We start from the raw sequence: 18070 nt of genomic DNA, 5'->3' as shown, positions 1-18070 counted from the left end.
GCCAGGGTGTTTTAGAGAAGGGAGAAGAGTCTGGGACGTGTGGAGCGTTGTCCAGGGTGTTCTAGAGAAGGGAGAAGAGTCTGGGACGTGTGGAGCATTGTCCAGGGTGTTTTAGAGAAGGGAGAAGAGTCTGGGACGTGTGGAGCGTTGTCCAGGGTGGTTAGAGAAGGGAGAAGAGTCTGGGACGTGTGGAGCGTTGTCCAGGGTGTTTTAGAGAGAGAAGGGAGAAGAGTCTGGGGCGTGTGGAGCGTTGGCCAGGGTGTTTTTAGAGAAGGGAGAAGAGTCTGGGACGTGTGGAGCGTTGGCCAGGGTGTTTTAGAGAAGGGAGAAGAGTCTGGGACGTGTGGAGCGTTTGTCCAGGGTGTTCTAGAGAAGGGAGAAGAGTCTGGGACGTGTGGAGCATTGTCCAGGGTGTTTTAGAGAAGGGAGAAGAGTCTGGGACGTGTGGAGCCGTTGTCCAGGTGTTCTAGAGAAGGGAGAAGAGTCTGACACACACACACACACACCACTGTTAAAAATGTATGTCGAGGCTCACACCTCTGTCTCTCCTGCGTGCGTGCGTGCGTGCGTGCCTGTGTGTGTGTGCGTGTGTGTGTGTGTAGGACCTGGAGGAGCGCCTGCGTTCCCAGCATGCATCAGAGCTGGCGTCTCTGCGTGAGGCTCAGCGTCAGAACGCTCAGACTCTGAAACAACAATCTGAGCAGGAAGTCCAGACGCTGCGCTTTGAGCTGGAGGACGAGAGCAAGGCCATGCTGGGTGAGACGCACGCACATACACACACATGCACACTGCTGGGTGAGACGCACGCACATACACACACATGCACACTGCTGGGTGAGACGCACGCACATACACACACATGCACACTGCTGGGTGAGACGCACGCACATACACACACATGCACACTGCTGGGTGAGACACACGCACACACACACGCACGCACACACACACGCACGCACGCATGCACTCACGTAGGGGCGGTTATTAGCGCTGCGCAGACTACGCAACTGCGTAGAGCCCCGACGGCTAGAGCTGCTATTTTTCAATAGCTATAAAGTGTAACACAATGCTTGAAACTCCAAAAGGGATTCCCTAAAGGGACTAAATGGGTTGAATTATTATTATAATATAGATCATCAGAGACCCCTCCTGTGACAGCCTGCTTTGACAGTCAGGCAGGGTGAAGAAACTGGGTACAGTAGTTGTCTTCTCTATGTCACAGTCTATGGACTTTGCTAGTTAGAGCACTTTAGGGAACAGCCAATTCTATGGACTGTTTGTTTGGAGGCAGCCACGGTGGGCACAATTACTTTATTCCAGAATTCCTGATGAACAAAGTCATAACTTTCTCATATACTTTATCTAAAGCTTTTGTGTTGCTTTAAATAATTATATTATCAGTATTACATGAATGTGAATCAGTGAATGTATTTGTTTTGCACTGGCATAGTAAAGGCATCTTCTTAAATTGCCTATTTGTTTTTTTATGATCTCGTTGGGGAATTGATGTTATCTGCAAAATCTGACAGATGCTTATTTACTCAATGTTCATATCTTGCTCAATCCTGAGTGTAGATTTGTACTGATTGACTCAAGTATAGTTAGTATAAAAGTTAGTCCCCACAAAATGTGTCTAACACCCCTAAATAAAAACCCATATTCTGCGGTGTGTGTGTGTGCGTGCACGCACCTGCGCGCACACCGCAAGTGCCCCTTTTCAAAAGTCCGCCCCTCCAAATCCCTGTGCACGTGTCGTGTCATTTCATCACCTTTACACTGACTAATTAAATCTACTAGGGACAAAAAGGCTGAGCAAACTGCAGGCTGTAGTCCAAAGCACCGGACGACCAGTTGAAGAAGATCAGGCAGAGAGGTGAACTGGAGTGTAGAGTTGACCATTTATTGCAACAAAGCAGCAGAGCTTCCCCGTGGCACACAGTGTGTGGCACGGGAGCAACACAACAGTTGAACAGAATGACCGTGGTCAGCCTGCCAAACCAGACCCCCCAAAACCTTTTACAACATGACATTATATCCAGTTTCACATCAAACAGTTGCATTTCTGGGAGGGGGTTGAAACTTTTACATAGAATGCATACAGAGTGGCGTTTGAAACTTTAATCAAGTGGCCTCTCGTTGAGACAATAGTATGCTAAATGTCCTATCACACCTGGCCGGGCCAGGTACTTGACTATGCGTGGTTGCTTTTCAAACTTGCAGACAGACAGACTCCAACAATTGGTTCATAGACATGGTATGATATAGTATGAATTATTGATTCCTGGATACGACACACGTCCCTGAGATTGAGCTAATGGCACAGTTTGTTCAGTACATGCAGTGAACAGTAGGGGGAGCTCACACTGTCCTTTGTCTGCTATGCCGTTTTGCGCACACACGCAAAGCACACACGGACAATCTTTCGCCGCGCGCAGCTAGGGCCCCCTGACAATGCTTTGCTTAGAGCCCCCTGATTGCTAAATCCGCCACTGCGCACACACACGCACACCCCGTAGCCCCACCTTAATATACATGTCTCTCTCTCCCTGCCTGTCTGTCTCTCCTGCCTGCCTGTCTGTCTGTCTGTCTCTCCCTGCCTGTCTGTCTGTCTGTCTGTCTGTCTCTCTCTCCCTGCCTGCCTGTCTGTCTGTCTGTCTCTCCCTGCCTGTCTGTCTGTCTGTCTGTCTCTCTCTCCCTGCCTGTCTGTCTCTCCCTGACTGCCTGTCTGTCTCTGTCTCTCTCCCTGTCTGTCTCTCTCTCTCTTTCCCTGCCTGTCTGGTCTGCCTGTCTGTATCTCCCTGCCTGTCTGTATCTCCCTGCCTGTCTGTCTCTCCCTGCCTGTCTGTCTGTCTCTCTCTCTCCCTCCCCTGCCTGCCTGTCTCCCTCCCTGCCTGCCTGTCTGTCTGTCTGCCTGTCTGTCCCTCCAGCGTCTCTGAGGTCAGAGTTGAACCACATCCACGCGTCGGCGATGGAACACCTCCGTCAGACTCACCACCAGGAGAGCAGCACCGCCAAGCAGGAGCTGCAGGGGGCGCTGGAGAGCAGCCGCAAGCAGGTACAATACTACTGTTATAACAGAGCTGTAGGGGGCGTCAGAGAGCAGGTACAATACAACTGTTATAACAGAGCTGTAGGGGGCACTGGAGAGCAGGTACAATACTACTGTTATAACAGAGGGGGGCGTCAGAGAGCAGGTACAATACTACTGTTATAACAGAGCTGTAGGGGGCACCAGAGAGCAGGTACAATACTACTGTTATAACAGAGGGGGCGTCAGAGAAGCAGGTACAATACTACTGTTATAATAGAGGGGGCGATGGAGAGCAGGTACAATACTACTGTTATAATAGAGGGGGGCGTCAGAGAGCAGGTACAATATGTGTGTTCCGGGGGCCCCCAGGGGTCCTTCAGGGAGTTCTCAGGGTTGTTCTGTATAATTATGACGACGGGACAGCCCCCGCCCCCTTTTCATGACGACAAGACAATTCCGTTTAAAACGTTGCTCCGCCCCCCTGTCTCGAGAGGTCTGATTGGTTTAAACGTTGCTCCACCCCCCTCTCTCTCTCTCGGGATGTCTGATTGGTTTAAAACATTGTCTCTCTCAGGAGCGTGAGCTGATCCAGCGAATCACAGAGCTCCAGGAACAGGCCAATCAGAGGAAGAACCACATGGCCCAGATGGACCTGCAGATCCACACGCTCAACGAGAACCAATCACTGCTCACCAAGGAGCTGGAGGGGGCGGGGCAAGGAGGTGCTCAAGGTCCGCCACGAGGCCAACCAGCAGATCAGGTACGTTCCATAAGAACGGACCAATCCGGAACGCTCCATAAGACAACATAAGACACCAACAGACTAATAGGCGAGTGCGCTCCCGGTGTGCATTTCCGAACGCACCCTACGTCTGTGTTCCTAGGGAACCTAGGCAAGATTTACATATTTACGTTGGGAAAGATTTACATATTTACGTAGGAAATATTAACATATTTACGTAGGGAAAGATTTACATATTTACGTTGGGAAAGATTTAGATATTCACGTAGGAAATATTAACATATTTACGTAGGGAAAGATTTACATATTTACTTAGGAAATACTTACATATTTACGTAGGGAAAGATTTACATATTTACGTAGGGAAAGATTTACATGTTTACGTAGGAAAGGTTTACATATTTACGTATGCGCTATACGTCCAACCAGGGAAATTCCCCCATCAGGTGAAAAGAAGCCGCTTGGACTCCTCATGCATAGAGGGAAGCATGAGGTCAGTCCGCTGCCCCCCCCCAGGTTGGCAGAGGAAGTGTAGCGCCCAGGGTTACATTAGTTAATTGGCACTGGGTGAAAAACCTGGGTTGCAAAATCGTGGGATAAAAATTATAGAGAAAAAAAAGAAGGATATTTACAGCTGTCCTTATGAATATATAATGACCCTCATGAATAAATAATGACCCTAAGGAATAAATTATGATCCTTATGAATACATTATGATCCTTATGAATAAATAATGCCCCTCATGGATAAATAATGACCCTCATGAATATATAATGACCCTCATGAATATATAATGACCATTATGAATAAATAATGCCCCTAAGGAATAAATTATGATCCTTATGAATAAATAATGACCCTCATGAATAAATAATGCATCTTTATTTCATTCACCTGTGTGATTCCCATCGCTGTTCCTCCAAATCAGCTGATTTAAATTACAGAACGTTGAACAGCCTAAACACTTAACTTAGAGTTTCACTTAATTCAGCCTGATCGTTGTAAACATAATCAGCACACTGAAATATGTCTCTCTCTCTCTCTCTCTCTCTCTCTCTCTCTCTCTCTCTCTCTCTCTCACCCAAGCTGTTAAGAGTGTGTGAGTGCCCCTGAGGCACACACACACGCACGCACGCACACACACACACACACACAAAAACACACACACACACACACACACACACGCACACACATGCACGCACGCACACACACACCCACGCACAGACACATGCACGCACGCACACACACACCCACACACACACACACACACATGCACGCACAGACACGCACGTTCCTTATTTAAATTATCAGTCTATTTTTAGCCTCCTCACTGGATAGTTATGTAACACAAAGACGTGCACGCACACACACACACGCACGCTGTGCTAATGCAGCGACATCATCTCTTTCAAAATGCACGACATGAATGGAGGGATGTTTAAATATGCATAACTGCTGGGATTTGTTTTTTCTTTTTTTTGTGCATAATTTGCATATTCATTCGAACGGTGATTAGAACATGTTCATTAGAACATCATATTCACAGAGTTACAGTCAGGACCCCCAAATCCACATCTATTATCCCCCGCGGACCCCCGTTTGAAAAACATATCCCTGGGCCCAGGGACCCCCCCAGGGACCCACCAGGGACCCCCCAGGTCCCTAACCCTTGGCGCCATTAGCCATTAATTTACGTCAATTAAAGGCAATTAATCAATGTTACGCTTAACGCCATTATAGCTCTACGGCTCTACGCCATTACCTCTCGGCTCCTCCCCCTCTCCTCTCGGCCCCGTTTACTCTCCAAGATGGCCGCATCACCAGGAGTGGGGGGGGGGGGGGGGGGTGGGGCGGCGGTGAGTGAGGGGGCGGGGTCGACATATATGACCTTACTGAGCTGCGTTCAAGACACTCACCTTGTGTCTGAACACAGCTTTGATGGAAGTGTTTGAGCAGCAGGAGTCTCATAAACACAGCAGTGAGGTGTCTCTCTCTCTCTCTCTCTAAACACAGCAGTGAGGTGTCTCTCTCTCTCTAAACACAGCAGTGAGGTGTCTCTCTCTCTCTCTCTAAACACAGCAGTGAGGTGTCTCTCTCTCTCTAAACACAGCAGTGAGGTCTCTCTCTCTCTCTCTCTAAACACAGCAGTGAGGTGTCTCTCTCTCTCTCTCTCTAAACACAGCAGTGAGGTGTCTCTCTCTCTCTCTCTCTCTCTCTAAACACAGCAGTGAGGTCTCTCTCTCTCTCTCTAAACACAGCAGTGAGGTGTCTCTCTCTCTCTAAACACAGCAGTGAGGTGTCTCCTCTCTCTCTAAACACAGCAGTGAGGTGTCTCTCTCTCTCTAAACACAGCAGTGAGGTGTCTCTCTCTCTCTAAACACAGCAGTGAGGTCTCTCTCTCTCTCTCTCTCTAAACACAGCAGTGAGGTGTCTCTCTCTCTCTCTCTCTCTCTCTCTCTCTCTCTCTCTCTCTCTCTAAACACAGCAGTGAGGTGTCTCTCTCTCTCTCTCTCTAAACACAGCAGTGAGGTGTCTCTCTCTCTCTCTCTCTCTCTCTCTCTCTCTAAACACAGCAGTGAGGTCTCTCTCTCTCTCTCTAAACACAGCAGTGAGGTGTCTCTCTCTCTCTCTCTCTCTCTCTCTCTCTCTCTCTCTCTCTCTCTCTAAACACAGCAGTGAGGTGTCTCTCTCTCTCTCTCTCTAAACACAGCAGTGAGGTGTCTCTCTCTCTCTCTCTCTCTAAACACAGCAGTGAGGTGTCTCTCTCTAACTCTAAACACAGCAGTGAGGTCTCTCTCTCTCTCTCTCTCTCTAAACACAGCAGTGAGGTGTCTCTCTCTCTCTCTCTCTCTCTAAACACAGCAGTGAGGTGTCTCTCTCTCTCTCTTCCAGGTGCTTTGAGCAGCAGGTGTCTCATAAACACAGCAGTGAGGTGTCTCTCTCTCTCTCTCTCTCTCTAAACACAGCAGTGAGGTGTATCTCTCTCTCTCTTCCAGGTGCTTTGAGCAGCAGGTGTCTCATAAACACAGCAGTGAGGTGTCTCTCTCTCTCTCTTCCAGGTGCTTTGAGCAGCAGGTGTCTCATAAACACAGCAGTGAGGTGTCTCTCTCTCTCTCTAAACACAGCAGTGAGGTGTGTCTCTCTCTCTCTCTCTCTCTTCAGGTGCTTTGAGCAGCAGGTGTCTCATAAACACAGCAGTGAGGTGTCTCTCTCTCTCTCTTCCAGGTGCTTTGAGCAGCAGGTGTCTCATAAACACAGCAGTGAGGTGTCTCTCTCTCTCTCTCTCTCTCTCTCTAAACACAGCAGTGAGGTGTCTCTCTCTCTCTCTAAACACAGCAGTGAGGTCTCTCTCTCTCTCTTCCAGGTGCTTTGAGCAGCAGGTGTCTCATAAACACAGCAGTGAGGTGTCTCTCTCTCTCTCTCTCTCTCTCTAAACACAGCAGTGAGGTGTCTCTCTCTCTCTCTAAACACAGCAGTGAGGTGTCTCTCTCTCTCTCTCTCTCTAAACACAGCAGTGAGGTGTCTCTCTCTCTCTCTCTCTCTCTCTAAACACAGCAGTGAGGTGTCTCTCTCTCTCTCTCTCTCTCTCTAAACACAGCAGTGAGGTGTCTCTCTCTCTCTCTTCCAGGTGCTTTGAGCAGCAGGTGTCTCATAAACACAGCAGTGAGGTGTCTCTCTCTCTCTCTCTCTCTAAACACAGCAGTGAGGTGTCTCTCTCTCTCTCTTCCAGGTGCTTTGAGCAGCAGGTGTCTCATAAACACAGCAGTGAGGTGTCTCTCTCTCTCTCTCTCTCTAAACACAGCAGTGAGGTGTCTCTCTCTCTCTCTTCCAGGTGCTTTGAGCAGCAGGTGTCTCATAAACACAGCAGTGAGGTGTCTCTCTCTCTCTCTTCCAGGTGCTTTGAGCAGCAGGTGTCTCATAAACACAGCAGTGAGGTGTCTCTCTCTCTCTCTTCCAGGTGCTTTGAGCAGCAGGTGTCTCATAAACACAGCAGTGAGGTGTCTCTCTCTCTCTCTCTCTCTCTCTCTCTCTCTAAACACAGCAGTGAGGTGTGTCTCTCTCTCTCTCTCTCTCTAAACACAGCAGTGAGGTGTCTCTCTCTCTCTCTTCCAGGTGCTTTGAGCAGCAGGTGTCTCATAAACACAGCAGTGAGGTGTCTCTCTCTCTCTCTCTCTCTCTCTCTCTCTCTCTAAACACAGCAGTGAGGTGTCTCTCTCTCTCTCTTCCAGGTGCTTTGAGCAGCAGGAGTCTCATAAACACAGCAGTGAGGTGTCTCTCTCTCTCTCTTCCAGGTGCTTTGAGCAGCAGGTGTCTCATAAACACAGCAGTGAGGTGTCTCTCTCTCTCTCTTCCAGGTGCTTTGAGCAGCAGGTGTCTCATAAACACAGCAGTGAGGTGTCTCTCTCTCTCTCTTCCAGGTGCTTTGAGCAGCAGGTGTCTCATAAACACAGCAGTGAGGTGTCTCTCTCTCTCTCTCTCTCTCTCTCTCTCTAAACACAGCAGTGAGGTGTCTCTCTCTCTCTCTTCCAGGTGCTTTGAGCAGCAGGAGTCTCATAAACACAGCAGTGAGGTGTCTCTCTCTCTCTCTTCCAGGTGCTTTGAGCAGCAGGTGTCTCATAAACACAGCAGTGAGGTGTCTCTCTCTCTCTCTCTCTCTCTCTCTCTCTCTCTCTCTCTCTCTAAACACAGCAGTGAGGTGTCTCTCTCTCTCTCTTCCAGGTGCTTTGAGCAGCAGGAGTCTCATAAACACAGCAGTGAGGTGTCTCTCTCTCTCTCTAAACACAGCAGTGAGGTGTCTCTCTCTCTCTCTTCCAGGTGCTTTGAGCAGCAGGAGTCTCATAAACACAGCAGTGAGGTGTCTCTCTCTCTCTCTCTAAACACAGCAGTGAGGTGTCTCTCTCTCTCTCTTCCAGGTGCTTTGAGCAGCAGGTGTCTCATAAACACAGCAGTGAGGTGTCTCTCTCTCTCTCTTCCAGGTTCTTTGAGCAGCAGGTGTCTCATAAACACAGCAGTGAGGTGTCTCTCTCTCTCTCTTCCAGGTGCTTTGAGCAGCAGGTGTCTCATAAACACAGCAGTGAGGTGTCTCTCTCTCTCTCTTCCAGGTGCTTTGAGCAGCAGGTGTCTCATAAACACAGCAGTGAGGTGTCTCTCTCTCTCTCTCTCTCTCTCTCTCTCTAAACACAGCAGTGAGGTGTCTCTCTCTCTCTCTTCCAGGTGCTTTGAGCAGCAGGAGTCTCATAAACACAGCAGTGAGGTGTCTCTCTCTCTCTCTTCCAGGTGCTTTGAGCAGCAGGTGTCTCATAAACACAGCAGTGAGGTGTCTCTCTCTCTCTCTTCCAGGTGCTTTGAGCAGCAGGTGTCTCATAAACACAGCAGTGAGGTGTCTCTCTCTCTCTCTTCCAGGTGCTTTGAGCAGCAGGTGTCTCATAAACACAGCAGTGAGGTGTCTCTCTCTCTCTCTCTCTCTCTCTCTCTCTCTCTAAACACAGCAGTGAGGTGTCTCTCTCTCTCTCTCTTCCAGGTGCTTTGAGCAGCAGGAGTCTCATAAACACAGCAGTGAGGTGTCTCTCTCTCTCTCTTCCAGGTGCTTTGAGCAGCAGGTGTCTCATAAACACAGCAGTGAGGTGTCTCTCTCTCTCTCTCTCTCTCTCTCTCTCTCTAAACACAGCAGTGAGGTGTCTCTCTCTCTCTCTTCCAGGTGCTTTGAGCAGCAGGAGTCTCATAAACACAGCAGTGAGGTGTCTCTCTCTCTCTCTAAACACAGCAGTGAGGTGTCTCTCTCTCTCTCTTCCAGGTGCTTTGAGCAGCAGGAGTCTCATAAACACAGCAGTGAGGTGTCTCTCTCTCTCTCTCTAAACACAGCAGTGAGGTGTCTCTCTCTCTCTCTTCCAGGTGCTTTGAGCAGCAGGTGTCTCATAAACACAGCAGTGAGGTGTCTCTCTCTCTCTCTTCCAGGTGCTTTGAGCAGCAGGTGTCTCATAAACACAGCAGTGAGGTGTCTCTCTCTCTCTCTTCCAGGTGCTTTGAGCAGCAGGTGTCTCATAAACACAGCAGTGAGGTGTCCGAGCTGAACTCTCTCCACAGCAGAGAGACCCACAACATGCTCTGTGACTTCAACAAGGCTCAGGAGGGCCTGAAGGACAAGATCTGTGCCCTGCAGATACTGTACGTATTACTGTACCTGTCTGTCTGTCTGTCTGTCTGTCTGTCTGTCTGTCTGTCTGTCTGTCTGTCTGTCTGTCTGTCTGTCTGTCTGTCTGTCTGTCTGTCTGTCTGTCTGTCTGTCTGACTGTCTGTCTGACTGTCTGACTGTCTGTCTGTCTGTCTGTCTGTCTGTCTGTCTGTCTGTCTGCCTGTCTGTCTGTCTGTCTGACTGTCTGACTGTCTGACTGTCTGTCTGTCTGACTGTCTGTCTGTCTCTAACTGTCTTTCTTTCCGGGCGGTAGGCTGGAAGGCACGGAGGATAAATTCCGGAACCGGGAGAGTCGACCCGAAGACCTGCAGGCGATAGCAGAGCTCAAAGACATGGTGTCTGAGAGAGAGGCTCTGGTCAAGAAACTGGTGGTATGTCCCTTTAACACATGAGGGTCTGTGAGGACTCTCTGACTCATTTTGAGGTTTTTAAGTTGATTATCTTGAAGTTCTCAGAAGGTTCCCCTTTCATGACCTTCCATGACCTTTCCTAAATATTCTATTTTTTTTCCCATCCGAAACATTTTCTAAATAAGAATTTGGTCATACTAGTCCATCTCTGCCTGTTCATAATGACCCCTGAAGTCCGGTGGTACCTGGTGGTACCTGGCCTTACTACAGTCCTGACCTGAAGTCAGCTTGTGGTACCTGGCCTTACTATAGTCCTGACCTGAAGTCAGCTTGTGGTACCTGGCCTTACTACAGTCCTGACCTGAAGTCAGCTTGTGGTACCTGGCCTTACTAGTCCTGACCTGAAGTCAGCTTGTGGTACCTGGTCTTACTGCAGTCCTGACCTGAAGTCAGCTTGTGGTACCTGGCCTTACTAGTCCTGACCTGAAGTCAGCTTGTGGTACCTGGTCTTACTGCAGTCCTGACCTGAAGTCAGCTTGTGGTACCTGGTCTTACTGCAGTCCTGACCTGAAGTCAGCTTGTGGTACCTGGTCTTACTGCAGTCCTGACCTGAAGTCAGCTTGTGGTACCTGGCCTTACTGACCTGAAGTCAGCTTGTGGTACCTGGCCTTACTAGTCCTGACCTGAAGTCAGCTTGTGGTACCTGGCCTTACTGACCTGAAGTCAGCTTGTGGTACCTGGCCTTACTACAGTCATGACCTGAAGTCAGCTTGTGGTACCTGGCCTTACTAGTCATGACCTGAAGTCAGCTTGTGGTACCTGGCCTTACTACAGTCATGACCTGAAGTCATATAGTTTCAGTTCTTATTTCGTTTTTGTTTCTCTTTAAAAAAAAAGACGTCATAGTTTTAGAGATCATCAGAGCTTTGTTCTTCTGTTGTGACATCATCAGAACGTTGTGACATCATCAGAACGTTGTGACGTCATCAGAACGTTGTTTCTTCTTCTGGTGTTTCAGGACGATAAGAAGTTCTACCAGCTGGAGCTGGTCAACAGAGAGACCAACTTCAACAAGGTGTTCAACACCAGCCCCAACGTAGGGGTCATCAACCCCCTCGTTAAGGTAATGACCTCGTTAAGGTAACCCCCTCGTTAAGGTAACCACCTCAGCTCTGTGTCTTGTTTGTGGGTTTCAATGCATAGGTGCGTGCGTGTGTGTGCGTGCGTGTAAGACTAGCGTCATTTCTATGTCTTTTTTGTGTTTATGTTCTCTGAAAATAACGGATCTACAAACGCCTCGTGGGCTTGTCAATCTGCTATTTTCAGCCTGGAGGACGGGGAAACATATCATCCACATACATGTTCAATGTTACATAATATTATTATATTATTCTTTGATTTTATTATTATTGTTTTTTATTATTATTTTATTTTTATTTTATTCTCCTGGTTTTGCTGTCTTTATTTTCGTTAAGGGTGCAACGGTTCACAAACGTTCACGGTTCGCTTCAATTCCATAATATAGTTTTGTCGAAAAACTAGTATTACGTTTTTTCTTCGGAGAGAGTCTCAGCCACTAACTTGTGTTATCCATTTAGGAGAATCATCGTAACTATTAATAAAGAATTGCTGTGTCTACCTTAACACATTGACTGCCAGAGTTATAACGAAATCGCAATTCATTCAGGAAAAAGAAACAAAATAATACTAATCGAGCACCGAAGTCCTGACGTCATCCCCTGGTTCTAAAGTCCCTTTGCGTCGGTCGTACCGACCACTGCGATGTGAACGCTGTTGCACCGCCGTTTCAAAACCTCTACTTTTACGTTTTGTTTTGCGTTCTTTTCTTTTCACCTTATGATCCTTTGTCCCCCCCCCCACCCCCCCACCCCACCCCACCCCCCCTCCCTCTTTTCTTTCCGTTGTAGCAAAAGAGAAAGAATTCCGAGAAATCGCCACCCGGCCGCTCCTCAAGCATCCTCCACAGGGGGGCGCTATTCGACACCTCCTCCTCCTCGGTGGGTGGGGGGGGCATGGGGGTGGGGCTGGGGGGGGGCAGCAGCATGGTGGGGGGCGTGCCCCCCCCCAATGCTCCCCCTCCGCCCCTCCCCTCTCCACCCCCCCACCGCCTCCAGCCCCTCCCCCCCAACAACAACTCCTCCCCCCTCCTGTTCCTCCACCGTCTGGAGTTCAACTCCAACCTCAAACCGCTGCCCCCCCCACCCCCCCCCACACCCCCCACAGCCCCCACCCCCCCGCAGCACAACCAGCCCAAGAAATTCACCACGAGGTGAGATTTCATTTCGTCGACTTAAAAATATATATATATGACGAAAAATTATTAATTTATATCAGAGAACAAACGGTGTTCTCGCCGCTTGCCCGTTGTTTTATAGGAAAGCAGAAAAAGTCGCTCAAAATAAGGAATCGGAAAAAAGACTCCAGAGCGATTTACCAGAGTGATAATCACTTCCAGCGCCATGCCGTACATCTAGGTCAATTGAAGCCTATATTCTTTTGACGCTGCGCTTAACCGCCATTGCCGTTCATTAATGCCAATTGCGCTTTCATAGAGCATTCGATCGATCGAACCACGATGCTATACTTACGTTAGCCGGTTAGCTAGCTGTGTTGTTAGCACAGCACTGGATCGCCCATCTTAGATCGTCGTCGCCATAATAATCCATTCTATTTTGTTTCTTTCGATGGCCTGTATCTCCTAATCCTGTATCTCCTATTCCTGTATCTCCTATTCCTGTATCTCCTATTCCTGTATCTCCTACTCCTGTATCTCCTACTCCTGTATCTCCTATTCCTGTATCTCCTATTCCTGTATCTCCTATTCCTGTATCTCCTATTCCTGTATCTCCTATTCCTGTATCTCCTGTATCTCCTACTCCTCGTCGTCACCAGGTGGCATTTTTGGTCAAAACAGCGTTTCTTTGACGGCACAGAGCCGGCGATGTGGAGCTCTCCAGAGCCCCGGTTTGGATTCATATTGTAAACAAGGCCTGTCTCGGCTCCGTTGAGCTTTCTAGGTTAATACTACATCACGTAGACTGGAACTGTGGCTTTTCAAAATAAGAGCTTGACTTGGAAAAATGCTGTCGTGAATTAAATATACTATAAAGTGCTATAAAGGGTCACAGCGGACATCAGCATCCGTAAATGTGAAATTAATGTAATAAATTAAATCCGCGATTTCTCCCCCGATGGTTTCTACCGGTGTTGTTTTCGTCGACTAAAACTGAGACGAAAAATGTCCGTCTACCTTTTTTTCACTGACGAAAACTGAAAACTAAGCTACGATGAGTAAAACTAAGACTAAAAATATACTGGACAAGAGATCCAGCAGAAGTCATTTTACACTTATGGTTGCATGCTGCAACTAGCCGATGTACAAGCTCACAACGCGTCGCAGCGCGAGTGTAAAATCAGTCGTTACGACGGCATCAAGGCCCGCCAAAATACATTTTAGTCGACTAAATAGATTTAGTCGACTATGAGGGACTATATTATGACTAAGACTAAAAGAACCCTGGTTTCTTTTCTCCTCCATGGCAGAAGCTGCATGTTGTGTTTCAGTCTTCCTGCTCTCCTTCGCTCCACTCCGCTGATTTCACCTGGTTTTTTCTTTTCTTTTACATTTTTATCTCAGTTTGATTTTGTGCAACTCATTTAATCCTTTCACCTAACCCTGGGCGCTAACTTCTCCCTTTTTAGCCAACCTGGGTAGAGCAACGGACTGACCTAACTCATGCTTCCTTCTTTGCATGAGAGAGAGTTCTTTTCACCTGTCTGTCTGTCTGTCTGTCTGTCTGTCTGTCTGTCTGTCTGTCTGTCTGTCTGTCTGTCTGTCTGTCTGTCTGTCTGTCTGTCTGTCGTCGTATCGATAGGAAATGGGAAACAGGAAATGACGTGTGTGTGTGTGTGTGGGGGGGCTCATACATCATCTCATTCCGGCCAATCACAATTGGCGTCCTCAATTTTTATCCTCAACACGTACTTTTCTCTCGGCCAATCAAAGCATTGCTATGGGGTGCTCAGCCAATCAGATCATTGCTATGGGGTGCTCGGCCAATCAGATCATTGCTATGGGGTGCTCGGCCAATCAGATCATCGCTATGGGGTGCTCGGCCAATCAGATCATCGCTATGGGGTGCTCGGCCAATCGGATCACACACAAACACGAAGCTGGGAATGGGAGGGGCTAGCGCCTCTCACAAAAAAAACATCAGGTTCCAGTTTCTGAGCATTGGATTGAAATTATTGTTTGTGTGTGTGTGTGTGTGTGTGTGTGTGTGTGTGTGTGTGTGTGTGTGTGTGTGTGTGTGCGTGTGTGCGTGTGCTGCGTGCGTGTGTGTGCGTGTGTGTGCGTGTGTGCGTGTGCGTGCGTGTGCGTGTGTGTGCGTGTGTGTGCGTGCGTGTGTGTGCGTGTGTGCGTGTGCGTGCGTGTGCGTGTGCGTGCGTGTGTGTCTCTTGCAGCCCTCCTGAAAACGAGACGTCGTCTCCGCTCGGTTCTCCTCCGGACGCCCATGACCCCAATGACCTCCATGACCTCCAGGAGGACCCCCTAGACGACCCCCTAGACGACCCCCAGCGCCAGGAGTGGTTCGCCCAGTACTTCTCCTTCTGACCCTAAAGACCACCGCCCACCGACCCTAATGACCTCTGACCTGAAGTCAATAAGCCCAAAGCTTATTGATACCGGGTACTCGATAAGCCCAAAGCTTATCGATACCGGGTACTGGATAAGCCCAAAGCTTATCGATACCGGGTACTGGATAAGCCCAAAGCTTATCGATACCGAGTACTGGATAAGCCCAAAGCTTATCGATACCGGGTACGAGATAAGCCCAGAGCTTATTGATTCGGGTTATTGATGAATTTGTCATGGAGGTTGTATTCCTATCTCCCGACTGAAAGACATTCGACCCCACCTACTGGCAGACCCCTGGATTACAGCTCGACCACCGAACTACGAGAAAGACCAAGTAAACATTGTAGAAAAGCGAGGTGAACATCGGGCCGACTCGGTGGGTTTTCCTTTGCGACCAATCCGAACTGCTCAATGTTTTTTAGCCGTACCGTTTACGTCGCCGCCTGTTGATGGAACACTTAACGCTGCTCAGCTGGAATAGTATCGCTGTATATCGCGCTAACGAGCTAGCTAGCTAAGCTAAGCTAACGTCTGCTTCGAGCGGAAGCTACAGGAAACCGACTGGTTGGTTCCAAACGGTCGTGAAGTTCAGCGAAGTTCTCCAGTGACGTACGATTAGTTTTAGAAGCTTCCGACCGCGACACTCAATCTACGATTAATGTAAAAGTAGCCGAGCTTTCATTGGTTGGTTTCATAGGGGGGGGGGGGGGGGTCAATGTAGCGCTGGAAACCGACGCTGGAACCCTATTGGTTCACCAACATCTGTGCCGCCCGACCCCGTCCCCGTCCTTTGAAATGAGAACGATGTTGTTTTCCCACCACAACAACGTCATTTCCCCGCTAGAACGTTGTTTTCCCGCCATTGGAGTTGAAATGGGAACGATGTCGTTTTCCCGCCACAACAACGTCATTTTCCCGGCAGAACGTTGTTTTCCCGCCATCGGAGTTGAAATGAGAAGTCAAGGGGGGTCCTTGCAAATAAAACACCAGAGAAGCACCAGTACTAGTTTTGACTCCTAATGTTCCACAGAGTCCTAGTAAATCAGTACTAGTTTTGACTCCTAATGTTCCACAGAGTCCTAGTAAATCAGTACTAGTTTTGACTCCTAATGTTCCACAGAGTCCTAGTAAATCAGTACTAGTTGGACTCCTAATGTTCCACAGAGTCCTAGTAAATCAGTACTAGTTTTGACTCCTAATGTTCCACAGAGTGATAGTAAATCAGTACTAGTTGGACTCCTAATGTTCCACAGAGTCCTAGTAAAAGTACTAGTTGGACTCCTAATGTTAGTAAATCAGTACTAGTTGGACTCCTAATGTTCCACAGAGTCCTAGTAAATCAGTACTAGTTGGACTCCTAATGTTCCACAGAGTCCTAGTGAATCAGTACTAGTTGGACTCCTAATGTTAGTAAATCAGTACTAGTTGGACTCCTAATGTTCCACAGAGTGGTAGTAAATCAGTACTAGTTGGACTCCTAATGTTCCACACAGTCCTAGTAAATCAGTACTAGTTGGACTCCTAATGTTCCACAGAGTGGTAGTAAATCAGTACTAGTTTTGACTCCTAATGTTCCACAGAGTCCTAGTAAATCTGTACTAGTTGGACTCCTAATGTTCCACAGAGTCCTAGTAAATCAGTACTAGTTTTGACTCCTAATGTTCCACAGAGTCCTAGTAAATCAGTACTAGTTGGACTCCTAATGTTCCACAGAGTCCTAGTAAATCAGTACTAGTTGGACTCCTAATGTTAGTAAATCAGTACTAGTTGGACTCCTAATGTTCCACAGAGTCCTAGTAAATCAGTACTAGTTGGACTCCTAATGTTCCACAGAGTCCTAGTAAATCAGTACTAGTTGGACTCCTAATGTTCCACAGAGTCCTAGTAAATCAGTACTAGTTGGACTCCTAATGTTAGTAAATCAGTGTCATACACGTTGTGAAGGAAACCTGGAGACTGACATTCATTAATTGGATCTTAATATCAAAATGTAGAACATTTGAATGGTGTGTAAAAAAAAAAAAAGCGAGGACCCCCCCCCCCCCCCTTCCACACGGGTGCACACACACACACACACACCTCACCTGGGTCATTCTGCGTCGACTGAAAACTATGAGGAAAATGTCCGACTACTTTTTTCTTTTCCATTGACGAAAACGACATGAAAACTATATGCTAAGATGATGAACTAAAACTATGGCTAAATATGGTTGACAATTTCGTCAAAAACAGCTTTAAAAAAACTGGACTAAAAACGGTCAGGGAGGAGCTATTAGTGGAGAAGAGATTGAAGAAGTGGTTTTATGTCTGGCTATGTGCTCGGTGTGATGTGAGCTTGTAGATCTGCTGTTTTTCAACATCCGGCCGAGTGTAAAATCTGCCATTTCGACGCCATCAAAGCGACATTCCAGTTGACCGAGATCTAAATCAACTGCAGATTTAGTCGACTAAAACCAGACTGGAACTATAACACCTTTCTGATGACTATAAAACCAAATGTAATTTTACTCAAAAGACTGAATGACATAAACTACTCGAAATGTTGCTGTGGAAATCATCAGTGGTTACAGTGACCCCTAGTGGTCAGATTAAATGCATTTTTTTTTCTTTTTTTAATGATCAATCGATGGATTTGTATTCCGACTAAGTATACTTAATTATAAGTATACTTAATTATAGCATACCTAATGTATACTTAATTATAAGTATTCTTAATTATAGTATACTTAATTATAAGTATGCTTAATTATAGTATACTTAATTATAAGTATTCTTAATTATAGTATACTTAATTATAAGTATACTTACAGTAAAGTATACTTATAATACGGTAGATCTTCCTATTCTTCGGTTTCACAACAAAAGCTTATTTTTCAAGGATTTAAAGAAAAAATATACCATGTTTGTTCTTTCCCTTTTTTTCTTCTCTTTTATTTTTTACATGACATTTAATAATTGTGCTGTTATCGTTCAACATGTTCTGGTTTTCCCGCTCTTTCTGGGTCCACTTCGCCATATCTCCAATGATCTTTGAACCATCTGGTGTATAGGAGACAGGAAGTGATGTAATGACCTCATGTAGTGACCAAGGACT

General features: G+C 47.3%; 1 protein-coding gene across 1 annotated transcript in view; it reads left to right on the top strand.

Annotated features, from left to right (window-relative positions):
• The window catches only part of fam184ab (family with sequence similarity 184 member Ab), a gene marked incomplete at its 3' end in the record, with an annotated part of 28373 nt that extends 13421 nt beyond the window's left edge, over nucleotides 1–14952 (top strand). The window contains 10 exon segments of the mRNA XM_080791536.1: nucleotides 603–756; nucleotides 2928–3055; nucleotides 3606–3737; nucleotides 3739–3791; nucleotides 9792–9938; nucleotides 10220–10337; nucleotides 11335–11439; nucleotides 12245–12334; nucleotides 12467–12606; nucleotides 14802–14952. Coding sequence (XP_080647662.1) covers nucleotides 603–756; nucleotides 2928–3055; nucleotides 3606–3737; nucleotides 3739–3791; nucleotides 9792–9938; nucleotides 10220–10337; nucleotides 11335–11439; nucleotides 12245–12334; nucleotides 12467–12606; nucleotides 14802–14952 — 1218 coding nt within the window.
• Between the last annotated feature and the right edge of the window lie 3118 nt (nucleotides 14953–18070).

Source organism: Protomyctophum bolini (genome assembly GCF_963924005.1).
Source record: "Protomyctophum bolini genome assembly, chromosome: 19".
Classification (NCBI taxonomy): Eukaryota; Metazoa; Chordata; class Actinopteri; order Myctophiformes; family Myctophidae; genus Protomyctophum; species Protomyctophum bolini.
This window is presented reverse-complemented; position numbering and strand designations above follow the sequence as displayed.